This window comes from Scyliorhinus canicula, chromosome 26, assembly GCF_902713615.1.
Source record: "Scyliorhinus canicula chromosome 26, sScyCan1.1, whole genome shotgun sequence".
NCBI classification, from domain to species: domain Eukaryota; kingdom Metazoa; phylum Chordata; class Chondrichthyes; order Carcharhiniformes; family Scyliorhinidae; genus Scyliorhinus; species Scyliorhinus canicula.
Genome location: NC_052171.1, coordinates 11449481 through 11467779, shown reverse-complemented (window position 1 = coordinate 11467779; position 18299 = coordinate 11449481). Strand labels below are relative to the sequence as shown.

The 18299-nt window shown below is 53.4% G+C and overlaps 1 protein-coding gene across 3 annotated transcripts in view; it reads right to left on the bottom strand.

The window, feature by feature from the left end:
• Positions 1–4047: 4047 nt before the first annotated feature.
• The window catches only part of pax8 (paired box 8), a 148727-nt gene continuing 134475 nt past the window's right edge, over positions 4048–18299 (bottom strand). For 2 of the 3 annotated variants that reach the window (XM_038785334.1, XM_038785336.1), the window contains 2 exons: positions 13212–13298; positions 4048–4224 (listed from right to left, as the gene is read on the bottom strand). In XM_038785334.1, coding sequence (XP_038641262.1) covers positions 4097–4224; positions 13212–13298 — 215 coding nt within the window. In that variant the 3' untranslated portion in view covers positions 4048–4096. Of the gene's footprint in view, positions 4244–13211; positions 13299–18299 lie in introns of all 3 variants that reach the window. The other variant, XM_038785335.1, reaches the window with a different exon arrangement.

Below are 18299 nucleotides of genomic sequence, written 5' to 3'. Positions count from 1 at the left end.
GTGCTACCGTGCCGCCCCGTGCTACTTGTGCCTATAATGTGGTGGACAGGCTTTCAGGAGTCAGGACTATTGCCGGAATGTTGTCTGGGCCCAGAGCTTTTGCAGTATCCAGTGCCTTGAACCGTTTCTTGGCATCAGCGAATCGAATTGGCCAAAGACTGGCATCTGTGATGCTGAGGACCTGCGGAGGAGACCGAGATAGATCATCCGCTCGGCAGTTCTGGTTGAAGATTATTGTGAATGCTTCAGATTTACCTTGCTTCCGGAATTGCGACAATGCGGGATTCTCCCGAATTCCCCGATGACCAGAGGCCGGCGAAAAAAAATGGCGCGAACCACTCCGGCGTCAGGCCAACCGGAAGTTGCGGAATCCTCCGCAGTTGCGGGGGTTAGGCCGGTGCCAGAGGGGTTGGCGGCACGCCAAGCGGCAATGAAGGGCTGGCGCAAGTTAGCGCATGCGCAGAACTGTCGGCGCGGTTCCGCGCATGCGCAGATCGGCCGCCGTTTTCTTGCGCATGCGCAGGGGGTTATCTCCTCCGCGCCGGCCATGGCTGAGCCCTACAGGGGCCGGGGGGAAGGAAGGAGTGCTCCCCACGGCACAGGCCCGTCCACAGATCGGTGGGGCGTCGGAGAATCCCGCTCCACATGTATAGTAGGAGTCAGACTGATGGAGGCTTCTGGCTCGATTAGATTGGCTGTCGTCATGTGGTATTCTCAGTAAAGACTAGTTCAGCGGACAAGGTTAAAGCTGAGTGGCAATTGGGTGATTGGAGGCGGGCAGGGATAGTCTGACCAAAATTTACATTGTTTAATGGCGCATAAAAAATAGTTATTTCATACGAGTCGAGACTTTAGTATCTCTGGAGCTTACCTGAAATTTTTTTATCTTCCCAACGTCGATCTGAGGCGCCACTTAAAATAAGTGCCTTTGATGTAGGGACCTGCTCTCCACATATCGCCCTACCCAACCCGATGACTGCTGTGGTACACGCTGCATAACAACAGGTCTGCTTGCAGCTGAGTTAACCCCAGTCGTGCCAGGATGGGGCCCCAACACAAAACTCAAATATATATAAACAAGAGGTTAAGATATTGATCTGGCCCTGACGTTCTGAGGAATGTTGGGTATTAACACTGGGGCAATTTTAGTCAGTGCAGTTCCAGGCTCAGCTGTGGCCAGAGCCAGAGATTGCAATGATTTACCCCGTGGCAATGTTGTGCGCTCAGTAAGGGAGTTACTTTGGGCGGGATTCTCCGATTGCCGACTCCGAAATCGCATCCGGCGATGGGGCGGAGGATCCCTTTTTTACCCCGAAATTGTGCCTGTTTTCGGATGCTACCCCCCCCCCCCCCCCACCCCATCCAAAACGGTGTCATCGCTGAGTAGGCCGCACGCCGTCGGGACAGCCTCACCTCATCACCTGAAGGCCCCTCCCCCCCCGATGCTCCGACCCCGACGGGCCCACTTCCCAACGGCGTGGATCACTTGTGGTTTGTGGTTTCGTCAACCTCGCCTGGTGGCTGCCGACTGTGTCTAGCGCCGTCACAGTTGGCGGGGGGGTGGGGGGTGGGGGAGCTATTCTGCTGGCCGGGGTGGCTTCGGCGGGGGCTGGGGGGACTGCTGGGGGGAGGGTTGGCGAGGGGGGGGGGTTACAGAGCAGGCCGGATCCCTGTGCCATGTCACACAGCGCGACCGCTGCAGGTCGTGTAGCCATCTGGGGCGGCCACTGTCAACAAGAAACATGGACGATTCGCAAAGCCCCATGGGAAATTTGGACAATGTAAGATTCAGGCAGGCACAGAGCCTGAATGTATATTTGTGAGCAGAGAATCCAGACGGCATCGAAACCCCCAACCGATTAGCATTTTAATGGCCCATCTCCGTAAGACAAAGGACTGATACTCGGGTAACCGGTACAGTCCCAGACATTTTGGCGCCACTCCCTGTACCCAGGATGCATCAACAACAGGGTCAATGACCACTTAGGACACGCCCAGCCATCCAGTCCCCGCCCCTTTATTGGCTCAAATCGAACACAGTGATCAGGAATTACCCAATTAGTGGGGCCCAAACTGAAGGGCCGCCCAAAAGAGGGTGAAACCCCCCCAAGGATAAAGAGAGAGAGAGACCACCATGTGTTCGGCCTCTCTTGGACCTGGAGCTCCGGCAGCGTCTCTCTCCAATCGCAGCCCCACCAGAAGCAAGGTCAAGTTCAACTCCCGCTACCAGGCGGATGGGCCCAGCTGGGCAGCAGTTACTCCGACAGACCCGATAGATCCAGAACCGAACAGCGGCCACTGTTCCTCTGACCTAAGCCGGGTGCCTGAAGTTAAGTACAGGTTGTCTTAGTCGATAGGTGTAGTTAAACTAGCAGCCTTTATGCTGCATGTGTAAGTTAATCCTGTGTGTAAATAAATTCCCCTTGATCTTGAACTAACTAACCAGCGTTTGGCTCTTTGATCGATAGCCGGTTGAACCTTGTGGTGGTATCATTTGATACCTGGTGACCTGAGCAATTTAATATCAATATAATAAAGAAAGAAGGGTAAACTCACTGACTGCCATATTTGGAGCAGGTTAAAAAAAGCAAAAGTCGGCACGCATGCGGGGTCATGGACCCGGCAATTCTCCGGCCGTTTCTGTCGGGGGCTTGACGTGGCGCGGCTGCTGCCCCCCCCCCCCCCCCCCCCCCCCCACTGGGCGGAGCATCGGTACGGGGGCTCGGCAACTTTTTTGTCGGAAGGCTCGACACTTCCTCTGGACATAGCCCGAAAATCGGAGAATCCAGCCCAGCCCAGCAGCAGGAACACGACAAAATAAATTCTCAAACCATGTTTACAGTCAACAAATTTTATTTCCAATATTTAAAATCATGCTACACTGGAATTAAAATATTTTTTCTTTGTGATAGTTTCATAGTTTACATACATACATAGCAAAGGAATAATCCCAGGCCTTTGTGAATCAGGTTGGCCTGCAAATGTTGTAAAACAAGACCAAGATAGTGATATTGGATATGGGTTACACAGGTCCTACGCCGTGAGTTGTCATTTCCTCGTGTATCGAAAACCACTTGTCATTCCGGGGTGTGGTAAATGTGCTTGATGCAATCAGCCCATTTAAATATCAAAGAATTAAAAAAAGATTTATCTTAGATATGTTACACATTGACAATCTAATTGCGATGCATTTATTGATTTAACTTCTGTTCATTCTGATACTTAGCTGCTTGTGAAAAGTCAGATGCCAGCAGAATGGAGAAGTCCGGACTGAGCAGGAAAATCAAAGAGGTTCCGCAGGACCAGGTTCCAGTACGAGCTGAATTTGCAAGGCGGAATTTCGAAATGGGTTCTTTTCTTTTGGAATCAGGGTCTCTAAACTATCCGTATTTTCACTGTGAAGTCTTGAACAGTGCTGGAGTTACTGAGAAACTGCCTCAGCCCAGGAAAGACTTTTGTTGCGAAGAATCTGTTGAAATGCCTGATTCTTCACCGTGGTTTCACGTTACGTGGCAGAGGTGGGGTGATGCCACTCCGATGCACTGTGTTTCTCCCTCAGTCTACGGTGAAGATTCCCAGTCTTTCTCTCGAGAAGCTTTCTGTAATATTCAGAAGTTCTGTTCCTAGTCTGCAAAGCCATGCACTGTAGCATTCAGATACTCCGAATTGTGCTTCCGTCTTTATCGAGGAATGGATCCCCCTTCACATTATTATGTCTTCAACTCATCACATTCATAATTAAAACCACGTAATGAGCCTATTAGAGCCTTGTACACATCGTCTGTAGCCCGTACTGAGTGTGATCTGCAGAATCCATGTATAATGTACAGTACTAATACTGCATTTGCATTCTTTACTGTTCCCAAAAGCAATTTCTATCTAGCCATGGCTATCGGTTCTTGTGAACGATCTGTCGGTCCACAACTGGAAAGAGGAGGTAATTCTTTGCTGAACTGATTGTAGAATCCTGTCTGGCATGTGATGGGAATATCCGGTGGTGGGGAGCGGGGGGGATGGGGGAGGGGGGGGGGAATGATTGCCCGTCCGTCATATTTCATTCATAAATAGAGTTTTTGCACATTTCTTTGCGCTCCAGTCAATTAAAAGCTGACAGAACATGAAATCCCAGGGCATCGCTCTGCTTAGTTCCCCGGTTGCTGTGGAAACTAGAGGTGGTCATAGGCAGCCGCAGCAGTGGGAGGGGCGCTGGTCCGTGGCGTGGCGCTATAATAATAAGGGGAACCTGAAAGTTAACGGACAAGAAGAGAAGACGGTTGGAAGAACATGGCAATGAAAAAAAAAAACCAAAGGTCTTATCATTCCAATCTTGCTGCAAAGCTGGGATTCCGCCAACTATTTTTTTTTTTAACCGTTAAACTGCAGGAAATGAGAGCCCCCTTCGCTGATGTGAAGAGCTGGAACTCACTTTGTGTCTATAAAGGTGCCTTTTCTCTTGCCCATTTCTCTCCTACATTGGGGTACATAGAACATAGAACAGTACAGCACAGAACAGGCCCTTCGGCCCTCAATGTTGTGCCGAGCCATGATCACCCTACTCAAACCCACATATCCACCCTATACCCATAACCCTACGGGCAATTTAGCATGGCCAATCCACCTAACCTGCACATCTTTGGACTGTGGGAGGAAACCGGAGCACCCGGAGGAAACACAGGGGGAGGACGTGCAGACTCCGCACAGACAGTGACCCAGCCAGGAATCGAACCTGGGACCCTGGAGCTGTGAAGCATTTATGCTAACCACCATGCTACCCTGCTGCCCCAAAAGTAAAAGTAAAAAAATACTGTGGGTACTTTTCCACAGCTTTCCTGTACCCAGTTAGATGCCAATTTTCACTCAGCTGATGCACCTCAGGGATGAATGATGTCAGGCTATTCTATAAGCGGCCATCTTGGTTGAGCCCAATTCAGTCTATGACTACGAAACACGTATTTTCCACTGGAACCAACCAAACAGCAACTTAAATTTGCCGTAATGGAACATCCTAAGGTGTTTCACAGCAGGTCAAATGTGATACCGAACCGTCTCAGGGAAATATTAGGTCAAAAGCTTGGTCAAGGCTTGAAGCAGCGTCTTCAAGGGAGAAAGCGAGATAGAGAGTTATACGGCCCAGGCAAGTGAAGTCACAGGCCGGGATTCTCCCCTAGCCGGCGGAGCGGGGGGGTCCCGGCGTGTGGGAGTGGCGTGAACCACTCCGGCGTCGGGCCGCCCCAAAGGTGCGGAAGTCTCCTTTCGGCCCGCGCCGGAGTGGTTGGCGCTCCGCCGGCTGGCGTGAACGGCCTTTGGCGCCATGCCAGCCGGGGCCGAAAGGACTTCGGCTGGCGTAGGTCCACGCATGCGCCGGAGCGTCAGCGGTGGCTGATGTCATCCCCGGCGCATGCACAGGGGAGGGGGTCTCTTCCGCCTTCGCCATGGTGAAGACCATGGTGAAGGCGTAAGAAAAAGAGTGCCCCCATGGCACAAGCCCGCCGGCCGATCGGTGGGCCACGATCGCGGGCCAGGCCACCGTGGGGGCACCCCCCGGGCCCAGATCGCCCCCTCCCCCCCCAGGACCCCGGAGCCCGCCCACACCGCCAATCCCGCCGGTAAGAGAGGTGGTTTAATCCACGCCGGCGGGAGAGGCCTGTCAGCGGCAGGACTTCAGCCCATCGCGGGCCGGAGAATCGCCGGGGGGGGGGGGGCTCGCCATCCGGCGCGGCGCGATTCCTGCCCCCGCTGAATCTCGGGGTGGCGGAGAATTCGGGACACGGCGGGGGCGGGATTGACACCGGCCCCCGGCGATTCTCCGACCCGGCCGGGGGGGCGGAGAATCCTGCCCATGATCATCAATGGTGGTGTATCCGAAATCAGGGATGCTCAAAGGAGCAGATTTGGAGAGGCACAGATATCTTGGAGGGTTGTGGGGCTGGAGGGATTACGGAGATTGGAAGAGGCAAGGCCATGGAGGAATTTTCAAAGCCGAATAAGAAGTTTAAAGTCAAGATGTTGCTTGATCGGGAGCCAGTGTAGGGCAGCAGGCACGGGGGTGATAGGGAGTGGGACTTGGTGCAAGTTAAGACATGGGTCAGCGGAGGTTTGAATGACGGGGCGGGATTCACCCCTACCCGGAGGGGGGGTCCCGGTGGGACGGAGTGGCATGAACCACTCCGGCGTCGAGCCGCCCCAAAGGTGTGGAATTCTCCGCACCTTCAGGGGCTAGGCCCGGCCCGGAGTGGCTGACGCCCCGCCAGCCAGCGGGAAAGGGGGTTTGGCGCCACGCCAACCGGCGGCGAAGGGCCTCCGCTGGCCGGCATGAGTCGGCACATGCTGCGGGAGCGCCAGCGCGTGCTGGCGTCATCCCCGCGCATGCGCAGAGCGATTCGCTTCCGCACCGGGAAAGGACCACAGCCTCCGGTGCGGAACAATAGAGTTCCCCCACGGGTCAGGCCATCGTGGGGGCCAGATACCCCCGCCCCCCCCCCACCTCAAGAAACCGCGCCGCCAGGCCCCACCGGTAAGGGGCCTACTCCAATCCACGCCGGCGGGACCAAAACAGACGGGCGGGACTTCGGCCCATCGCGGGCTGGAGATTTCGGACGGCCCCGGCGCCCATTGAGTCGCGCCGGACCCCGCCATTATCCGAGGCGGGCGGCGCGACTCACGCCGGGCCGGTTTTTGGGGGGGGCGGGAGAATTAGGAGGACGGCGGGGGGGGGCGGGATTCACGCCAACCCCCGACGATTCTCCCACCCGGCGGGGGGGGGGGGGGGACAGAGAATCCCCCCCCTCAAGTTGGGAACTTGCGATGGTGCTGTGCACGTGGAGGTTGCACGTTTGGTGGCTCCCACCAGAGTTATCGTTTGTTTTTGTTCCCTTCTCACCCAGTTTTGGGGGAACTTTCATGTGAACTGTCTTCAATAAAGTCACGGGAATAAGAGGGTCGAAATCCCAACGGAAGATTACGGCACGATAAGGAATGAGCGCGACTCTGCCTGCAGGCCTGAGTTTGGTGGAGGAACGTCGAAGTGGAAGACCTGGAGAACGGGAAAGTTGGTCAAAGTGTTTGCGGAGGAGGAGAGCGCCTCCTTCTTGAGTTGGATAGGGCTCACCGGTCACGCCGGCCGAAGCCAAAGGCAGACGATCCGCCAAGACCTGCTTTCACAGCTATCAGGTGAAGGACAAGGTCTTGGGGATGGGCCGAACAGAATCGGACGGTGAGGTGGGAAGGGAGTGGGTATCCATACATCCCAGAACCTCACGGTGGAGCTGGAAAGAAGGCGGACGGCCTCCAACAGGATGAAGGCGGTTCTTCACAAGAGTGATGTGTTGTTCGGGGACCAAGTGGCGGATTCTCCACCGACGCCGAATCCGCCATTCGGTGACTGGCTGGACAGACGATGTGGTTCTGCTGCGGGAGACCCGTCTGAGGGAGAAGGGCCGGGTGAGACTTCAGAAAGGTTGAGTCAGTCAGGGACTGGTTTAGCACAGTGGGCTAAACAGCTGACTTGTAATGCAGAACAATGCCAGCAGCGCAGGTTCAATTCCCGTACCGGTCTCCCCGAACAGGCGCTGGAATGTGGTGACTAGGGGCTTTTCACAGTAACTTCATTGAAGCCTACTTGTGACAATAAGCGATTATTATTATTATTATTATTATTATGTTTGACTCGGGGCTTTGACAGTAGGGCCGGTGAGGTGGAGGTACCATTGGATAAGGTTTCAGATGGCGAAGGTGATGGCAGATTGGGGGCCAGATACGTTATAGTCACGGTGGGTGGTGTTGGTTAGCGTATCTGCCCAAATTGGGATGATGTAGGATTTATGAAGAGGATGTTGACATGAATCAGTTCAATTTGGGTGAGATTTAAACATAGTATTGCATCCGAAGGTGGATCGATCTAAGCCTCGCTCTTTGACCCCTTGCGGGGGGGAGGGGAAACGGGCGGTTCCTGCACTCAGGGGTAGCAGTATATAATGTCTATTCCAGGATTAACATCTTTATTATTGGGGAGTACGAGGGGGTCAATGTTGCTGAGGTGAGGGAAGTGGAGTACTCGGCGATCGTTATTTTGGATCACATCGGTGGATATCAGAGGTAGGTTCTTTACCCAGAGTGTAGTGGGGGCATGGAATGCACTGCCTGTGGAAGTAGTTGAGTCGGAAACGTTAGGGACCTTCAAGCGGCTATTGGATAGGTACATGGATTATGGTAGAATAATGGAGTGTAGGTTAATTTCTTCTTAAGGGCAGCACAGTAGCATTGTGGTTAGCACAATTGCTTCACAGCTCCAGGGTCCCAGGTTCGATTCCGGCTTGGGTCACTGTCTGTGCGGAGTCTGCACATCTTCCCCGTGTCTGCGTGGGTTTCCCCCGGTTTCCTCCCACAGTCCAAAGATGTGCAGGTTGGGTGGATTGGCCATGATAAATTGCCCTTAGTGTCCACAATTCCATGATTAACCTAGGACAAAAGTTCGGCACAACATCGTGGGCCCAAGGGCCTGCTCTGTGCTGTATTTCTCTATCTATCTATGTGGTCTAGGATAAGGGGGCCTGCACAGAGGCCGGCCTGGAGGATGGATGAGCGACTGCTTGTCCATCCGGATTTTAGTGTGAGGAGGACAAGGGTCATTGACGATTATGCGGGGTTCAACAAAAATGGGAACGCCTCACCGTCAGTGGTAAGGGAGGCGCTGATGGAGGTGGTCAGGGGTGAGGGGGCTGGTAAATAGAGCGTTGGAGGAGTTTCATGAGGTTGTGTAGGTCGCAGACCCTGGGGGAGGGGTCAGACATGAGGGAGTTTGTGGAGGGGCTGGAGTGTCCCACAGTGGAAGAGGAAGATGGGGCGGGGTTGGAAGAGGCAGTAGGGATTGAGGAGGATCGGACGATGGTGGGGAAAACGGGTAAACACCGGGGCCGGATGGGTTCCAGTGGAATGTTAATAATAATAATCTTTATTGGCAAAAGTCGGCTTACATTAACGCTGCAATGAAGTTACTGTAAAAATCACCCTCGTCGCCACATTCCGGCGCCTGTTCGGGTACACAGAGGGAGAATTCAGAATTCTCAGCTGGTACGGGAATTGAACCCGCGCTGCTGGACTTGTTCCGCATCACAAAGCAGCTGTCTAGCCCACTGAGCTAAACCAGCCTTATGAAGGGTTTTCGAACAGGCTGTTGTTGGAGATGTTTGAGGCCGCAGTCGCTGGGGATAGGAGCCGGGTCGGAGAATCCCGGGCCGAGGGGGGGGGGGGGGGGCGCGAATCCCCCCCCCCCCCCCCCCCCCGCCACCCCGGCGCCAGCTGCCGTATTCTCCGGTGCCTTTTTTCGGGCAGGATTCACGCCATGCCGGCGGGGGCCGTTGCCGCCCCCCCCCCCCCCCCCCCGGGCAATTCTCCGGGCCCTGATGGGCCAAGCGGCCGTTCGTTCTTTGGCCAGTCCCACCGGCTTGGGTAACGCATGGTCCCACACGGCGGGACCTGGCAGGTAAGTCGCCGGGGGGGGGGGGTAGGGGGGGGGGGGGTCCTCGGGAGGGGGGGGGGGGGGGCCACAGTGGCCTGGCCCGCGATCGGGGCCCACCGATCTGCGGGCGGGCCTGTGCCGTGGGAGAACTTCCTTCCGCGCCGGCCCCTGTACGGCTCCGCCACGACCGACGCGGGGAAGAGAACCCCTCCCCCCACCGCGCGCGTGCCAGGGGCCTCACGGTAGCATGGTGGTTAGCATCAATGCTTCACAGCTCCAGGGTCCCAGGTTCGATTCCCGGCTGGGTCACTGTCTGTGCGGAGTCTGCACGTCCTCCCCGTGTGTGCGTGGGTTTCCTCCGGGTGCTCCGGTTTCCTCCCACAGTCCAAAGATGTGCGGTTTAGGTGGATTGGCCATGCTAAATTGCCCGTAGTGTAAGGTTAATGGGGGGATTGTTGGGTTGCGGGTTACGTGGGTTTAAGTGGGGTGATCATGGCTCGGCACAACATTGAGGGCCGAAGGGCCTGTTCTGTGCTGTACTGTTCTATGTTCTAAACCACGCCGGCGGTTCCGCGAGATCATGGCGGCCCTTCTCCGCCCGGCTGGAGCGGCGCCAACCCCTCCGGAGTCCAGCTAGCCCCACGGAAATGCGGAGAATTCCGCGCTTTCTGGGGTTGTGGACGCCGGAGGGGTTGGCGTCCGTTCTCCCGCTGGCGTGGGGCCCCAGAAGGGGGAATCCCGCTGAAGGATCCAGTGAAGCGTGGGTTGTATCAGCCAATATCCCTGTTCAATGTGGACAAGATTCTTGCCAAAATGTTGCCTGCCATACATGGTTGGGAAACATCAGACAGGGTTTGTAAAGAGTGGCGAGTTGTCCTCGAATCCCCTCCCCATCAGAATTTGGGGGGGGGGGCTAGTTGTCCTCGAATCCCCTCCCCATCAGAAGGGGGGGATAGGGGAGAGGCGGTGATGGTGGAGCCGGACGCAGAGAAGACGTTCGATTGAGTAGAGCGGAGGCCTTCGACTGCGATGTTGGAACGCGTTGGGATTGAATCTAAGTTTGCGGCATGGGTCAAATTGTTGATTGAGGAACTGAGTGTTCGAATGAGGGGGTAATTCTGGCTGCATAGAACATAGAACAGTACAGCACAGAACTGGCCCTTCGGCCCTCGATGTTGTGCCGAGCAATGATAACCCTACTCAAACCCACGTGTCCACCCTATACCCGTAACCCAACAACCCCCCCCTTAACCTTACTTTTTAGGACACTACGGGCAATTTATCACGGCCAATCCACCTAACCCGCACATCTTTGGACTGTGGGAGGAAACCGGAGCACCCGGAGGAAACCCACGCACACACGGGGAGGACGTGCAGACTCCACACAGACAGTGACCCAGCCGGGAATCGAACCTGGGACCCTGGAGCTGTGAAGCATTTATGCTAACCACCATGCTACCGTGCGGCCCCCAGGGGCAAGAGAACAGGGAACGAGACAGGGACATCTCATGTTCCGCTGGTAATAGAGCCTTGTCCATTGTGCTGAGGAAGTCGGACAAGTGGAGGGGGAAAACGACGGAGGGGGTAGTCGGGTTTCCCTGCCTGAGAATGACCTTTGGTTGCATATTTCCCACCCAGATCCCTGGCGGGGTATATTTTCTGGTTTACATACTGAATTTGGAGAAGAGCCTTTTGGGATCCCCGCTAGGGAACTTGGGGGGATTACCGTTTTGTGTGGAGACTGCTCACACCACGTACCTGGGGGTACAGGGTGGCTCGAGATTGGACCCAGCCCCACACATTGAATTTTACGAGACTTGGTGGGCATGGTGGGCAAGGCGGATTTATTGGGCAGGTGGGCAGCCTCCTCCGAGCATTGGCTGCCTGGCTCCAGGTAGAGAAGATGAATGTTTAAATTTTTATTCGTCTTTACTGGCATTGTGTGCGAGGCTGGGGTTCATACCATTAAAGATGGCGCACAGGACGCACCAGACAAGGTCAAGAATGAGCTGGTTGTTTGAGGGGATGGAGGACACTTGCGCGCAGTGTGGGAAAAGGCTGACCCAAGCACGTACATATATCCTGGCCCCGCCTGAAGTTGGAGAAATGTTGATGTCTTTTTTCAGCCCCATGTTGCTAATCTTCCATTTTGACTTGACTGGGGGCCATACTTGGGGTGTCTGATCTACTGGAGCAGCACATGGAGGCGGGGCGGATGTTTTAGCCTTTCGCCCCGCTGATTGCTCGCGGGCGGGCGGGGGGGGGGTCATCTTTGGGGGTCAAAGGTTAAAAACCGAATAAAAATATTTTCGCAAAAAAAAAAAATGTTCACAGAGGTGGAATCTGGGAGGCCGGCTTTGGAATAGTGGAGTCTTGAGGTAAAAAATAAACCATGGACGAGAGTTTTCAGCATCAGATGAGAGCGAGACAGGGACGGGGTTGAACGATGATACACAGGTGGAAATGGATGGTCTGACGGATCGTGCAAGTACGTGGTTGGAAGTTCCTCTGGAAACTGGTTCAATCCCTGACTGTTGCCAGGAAAGGCACTGGGTCTGTAGCAAGGGAATGGAATTTGAAGGGGAGCCAAAAATAGCTTGGGTTATCTGGGCTGCCTACTTCTGGAATCGTCCATATCTGGCGGAAGTCAGTGGACCTTTGCTGACGCACTGCTTCTCCCTCTCTACCGGCCCCGCCACAGCGGGACTGGAGAATCCAAGACAATGGCTTCAATCTTCCTGATGTATAATCAGAGGAAAGTTCTTCTCATCTCCCAGCCGACCAGGTAATGATCAGAAGTGGGAACCCAGGCTGATTTCCCCCACTCTATATTCAGGACAATGAGGCCACTTAAAGAACCGATACTATCACCCTAGCTGACACTGCCTCTCTCAGTGGGGGCGATTCTCCGAGGCCCCCGCGCCGGGCCGGAGAATCGGCGCAGCCGAGCCGCGACGCCGGCGCGCGATTCGCCGAGGTGCGGAGAATCGGCGCCATTTGCGCCGGGGCGTTTGGCGCCGTGCCGTCCGCGGGCCGCTGGAATCGGCGGGGCCGCCGATTCTCCGGCCCGCATGGGCCGAGCGGCCGCGCCGATACGACAGAGTTCCCGCCGGCGCCGTTCACCCCTGGTCGTTGCCCCTGCGCGAAGGGTCGAGGGGCGGCCTTGGGGGAAGGGGGAAGGCGGCTCCTTCACCGGGGGCGGGGGGGGGGCGGGGGGGGGGGCCTCCGATGGGGCCCACCGATCGGCAGGCCGTCCTCTCCCCCCCCCTCCCCGGGCCTACTCCCTGGCCTGGCTGGCCCCTGAACACCGATCCCATGTTGGTCGGGGCCGGCGCGCTAAAGAAGTTGGCGTGGCGCCCATTTGGCGTTGCGTAAGGAGGCTAGAGCGGCGTGAACCGCTCCAGCGTCGTGCTGGCCCCCTCTCTCGGACCTGAGCCTGGTTCGCACCGTTGTGAAACGCGACGGCGTTCACGACGGCGCCAACACTTGGGCCCAATATTGGAGAATCGCCCCCAATATATTTAACTAGTATAATTGGCTCTCACAGCAACACTACACACATAAACCTCAATCTACTTAAACAAACAATCAGCTTGAAAGATCACCAGAAAAGTGATTGTTATCGAAAGCCATAAAAGTACAGAAAAGTCAAAGGAACAATCCGAAAAACAAGCGACAAAGACGAGTGATAGTAATCAGACGATTTGTTAAAAAAGAAATCAAAATTTAACAGGTAAAATCCAGGCTTGCTTACTTATTAATCCAGAACTGGTAAAGCGCCAAGCATCATTATAAGATGTGTAGTGGGAGTGAGTGTAAGGGTTTCCTGAATATTCACTTCCTGGAATCAGAATAAGAAATAACGTTCGTTTAGTCCCACACAAGAACTGAGCAGCAACAAAAAAAAAAGTGGTTCAGTTTATTGATTGGCTAATAGGATTGTCCACCCTGGGGTGTTTTTCTTTGTCTCTTTCTGATGTTCAAACTGGCCCTCACACTTCACGGCTGAGAGAACCGTATTGTGTTACCAAAGCGACGCATCAACAATTCAGGTCACCAGGAACGAGGGGAACATCTTCTGCCCTGTCCGTGTATGTTTCATCTTGTCTCATTGCAAAAATACTTCATCGCATCAAAACAAAAAAAAATCAACAGGTCAGAGAAAGGCCTGTTCAATCATTAACGGCCCGTTGTGGAGCAGGAGCTCGGATTAATTAAAATTCTTACCGGGGGTTAGAGAAAAGTGCATTTATGATCAATTTTAAACAGAACTTCTTCAAAATTATTTGATTGCCTAAAGCCGTGAGCAATCTCTAAATCACTCCTGCCCATTTCAATAAAGAAACGGTGATTCTCTTTTGATTTTGTGAGTGTTTTTAACCAGGCCCCTTGAATGTGAGGGCCTCGTAGCATTAGACACCGAGTAGAAATTAGTCACCGAGATTAGACAGTGAACTTTGGCAGATATTCAACCATGCAGGACGCTTAACTAAGCGTGTTCCTGATTTGCACCAACGACCTATCCAAAACCTCGCAAGTAATAATCAGGAACCGGAACTCTGACTCACCGTCCGCGCTTGGGGCAATTTATGTAGCTGACCAGGTCCCCTGCCGGGAAGTAACTCAGCACTAAAAGTTGAATATGGGACCTCCTGACCAGTTTGGCTCAATTCCACACCTTCTAACAATGACTACGCTTCAATAGTACTTTGCTGGCCGTAAAGAACGTTGAGATGTCCCATGGTTGTTAAATACATGACGTAAATGTAAGCGTTTTGACATCCCTTGGAAATATCTTGCCCATTCTTAAAGGCATGTCTTTTGGACAATTGAAGGTCCTCTACGGAAGGCCCCAAAAGCATTTTGTCGCAATGTTTAAAATCGAGGCAGTGAATCGTGTCCAATGCATTTTATTCATCCAGATAAAAAATCTCTTATTCCTTGAGAAAATCTAACCAGTCTTGGGACACCAAAGAAATCTACTTTCCAAACCGCCTTTGATTCTATCCTTTGACATTACCAGCACGTCGGCCTTAGCTATTTTTGAGCGAACTATTTGCTGGTTGAGGTTGTGGTGAATGTAACTTAGCAATTCACACTATATTTACCAAAACCATTGTAAGCGCAGTAGCGTTAAGCGGCCACTAGGGGGAGTAGCTCTGGGAATGTTCAGGAGTTTGTACAGGGCTCCACCCTTGGCTCCGCCCACGACTCCTCCCCCTGGACTTGCTGTATAAATACCCTTGTCCAGAGCCAGCCTGCAGTTCATCGAGAGTTCAACGGGTAACAGGCTGGCTCTGTCGTAAGTAGATTAAAACCACTGTTCATATCTCAAAGCACATGTCTCGTGAATTGATGCTTCCATCGGAGGTAAAAGAGCCATATTGTATTTCAGGCACCCCCACGTGAGTATCAAGCAGTATAAGTCAATGAATGGACTGGGATTTGTCGAGCACCTTCTAGAACCTTCAGATGTTCTGAAGTGCCGCATGACTTTGGAAATGTTACTGTTGCAATGTACAGAAACATGGCAGTCAATTTATGTCGGGCAAAGTTTCACAAACTTTGTTAGTGACCGCAATGGTTGACTGGCCGGATAATCTATTTTTTGTGAGGTTGGTTGACAGATTAATATTGGCCAGGACACTAAGGAGAACTCTGTGGACAAAGCCCCTCTTTGCCCTGGGATTGTTTATGTCGAACTGAGAAGGTAAATTGAGCATTTTAATCTGAAAGACAGCAATTCCTGCTGTGCTGCATCTCAGTACCGGGTTACAAATTGAATCCAATGCGACCGAGTCATGGCCGACACCAGTAAGTCAGTTCAGTTAGCTGCAGGGTTAGACTCCCTCGACACCACCCCCTCAAACACTTCCAGGGCAGGTCCCATACCGGTTAGGTACAGGGTAAAACTCCGACACAATTGTGCTAACAACCTCAAGGACAGGTACAGAATTGGTCAAACATAGAGTCGAGCAGCCATTTGGAATCCCATTAAAATGCTCCTGGTCAAGTATATAACGAGTTAATTCTTTGTTAGTGACCGCAATGTTTGACTGGCCGGATACGCAGAGGGTGGTGGGCGCCTGGAACGCTTTGCCAGCAGAGGTGGTAGAGGCAGGCATGGTAGCATTGTGGATAGCACAATCGCTTCACAGCTCCAGGGTCCCAGGTTCGATTCCCGGCTTGGGTCACTGTCTGTGCGGAGTCTGCACATCCTCCCCGTGTGTGCGTGGGTTTCCTCCGGGTGCTCCGGTTTCCTCCCACAGTCCAAAGATGTGCAGGTTAGGTGGATTGGCCATGATAAATTGCCCTTAGTGTCCAAAATTGCCCTTAGTGTTGGGTGGGGTTACTGAGTTATGGGGATAGGGTGGAGGTGTTGACCTTGGGTAGGATGCTCTTTCCAAGAGCCGGTGCAGACTCGATGGGCCGAATGGCCTCCTTCTGCACTGTAAATTCTATGTAAATCTATGTAAATTGCAGAGTATGTAGAACATACAGTACAGAAGGAGGCCATTTAGCCCATCGAGTCTGCACCAACCCACTCACTTCCACCTCACTTCCACCTTATCCCCGTAACCCAATAATCCCTCAAAGATTCATAGAATTTACAGTGCAGAAGGAGGCCATTTGGCCCATCGAGTCTGCACCGGCTCTTGGAAAGAGCACCCTACCCAAGGTTAACACCTCCACCCTATCCCTATAACCCAGTAACCCCACCCAACACTAAGGGCAATTCTGGACACTGAGGGCAATTTATCATGGCCAATCCACCTAACCTGCACACCTTTGGACTGTGGGAGGAAACCGGAGTACCCGGAGGAAACCCACGCACACACGGGGAGGATGTGCAGACTCCGCACAGACAGTGACCCAAGCCGGAATCGAACCTGGGACCCTGGAGCTGTGAAGCCACAGTGCTAACCACTTGTGCTACCGTGCATCTAACCGGTGTGGGACCAGCCCTGGACGTGTTTGAGGGGGAAGTAAAAATCTTTTTTCTCTGTCCCAATAGAAAGTATGAGGGAGGGCCGTTTCCTGATCATCGAATGACGTACAGCTCCAAATCCATTCAGTTCCCACTCCATCAGTCGCCTCTCAACCATCAGAAACCGTGATGGAAAGCATTGTCGACAGTGCGATTGAGCAGAACTCATTGATAACCTGCTCACTGAAGCCCAGTTTGGGTTGCAGCACAATCACAAGGCTCCAGATCGGATAACAACCTTGACCGAAACACGTCATAATCAGCTGAATTCCAGAAGCATGGGGGAGTGACTGGCCTTGACTCTGAGGCAGCTTTGGACAACAGTGAAATCATCCGAACAGAAGAAATAGAACAAAGAACAAAGAACAAAGATAATTACAGCACAGGAACAGGCCCTTCGGCCCTCCCAGCCTGCGCCAATCCAGATCCTTTATCTAAACCTGTCGCCTATTTTCCAAGGTCTACTTCCCTCTGCTCCCCGCCCGTTCATATATCTGTCTAGATGCCTCTTAAATGATGCTATCGTGCCCGCCTCTACCACCTCCGCTGGCAAAGCGTTCCAGGCACCCACCACCCTCTGCGTAAAAAACTTTCCACGCACATCTCCCTTAAACTTTCCCCCTCTCACCTTGAAATCGTGACCCCTTGTAATTGACACCCCCTCTCTTGGGAAAAGCTTGTTGCTATCCACCCTGTCCATACCTCTCATAATTTTGTAGACCTCAATCAGGTCCCCCCTCAACCTCCCTTTCCAACGAAAACAATCCTAATCTACTCAACCTTTCTTCCTAGCTAGCACCCTCCATACCAGGTAACATCCTGGTGAACCTCCTCTGCACCCTCTCTAAAGCATCCACATCCTTCTGGTAATGTGGCGACCAGAACTGCACGCAGTATTCCAAATGTGGCCTAACCAAAGTCCTATACAACTGTAACATGACCTGCCGACTCTTGTACTAAATACCCCATAGGAACAGGAGAGAACCATCCTCCACAACTCAATGTGATCAAGGCCAATCTTGGGCTGAATCTCCACTTTCCCACTTGCCCCCATAAGACCATAACACAGCACGGTGGCACAGTTGCTTCACAGCTCCAGGGTCCCAGGTTCGAATCCCGGCTTGGGTCACTGTCTGTGCGGAGTCTGCACATCCTCCCCGTGTGTGTGCGTGGGTTTCCTCCGGGTGCTCCGGCTTCCTCCCACAGTCCAAAGATGTGCAGGTTAGGGTGGATTGGCCGTGATAAATTGCCCTCAGTGTCCAAAATTGCCCTTAGTGTTGGGTGGGGTGACTGGGTTATGGGGATGGGGTGGAGGTGTTGACCTTGGGTAGGTTGCCCTTTCAAAGAGGGGCACTCGATGGGCCGAATGGCCACCTTCTGCACTGTAAATTCTATGAAATCTATGAAATAAGAGCAGGAGTACGCCATTTGGCCCATCGAGTCAGCTCTGCCATTTAATGAGATTCTGACTGACCGATATCCCATGATTCCCTGAGAGATACAATGGGCGTGATGTCAGGCACGTTTAACGAGTCGTTTCGCAGCAAGAAACACCCGGCTATTCAGTGCACTTTGCCATTTTATCTTGGCCTCAGGGCGTTTCCACGGCGATTGGCCGCTGCCGAGCGATCTCACCAGCAGGAAAGGCTGTCCACAGATCAGGGCGCCATTTTGACCGGCTCTTCGCTGGCTGGAGTCACACCTGGCACAAAGGAAGCTGTATTTGTTGGAGGCCAAACAGCTGGGAAGCAGAACAGGGCCGCAGTAGCTCTTCAGGGCAGGATCCTGGGTCCGACCATCTTCAACTGTTTCGTCACTGGCCCTTCCTCCGTCAAAAAGTTTGGAAATGTTCGC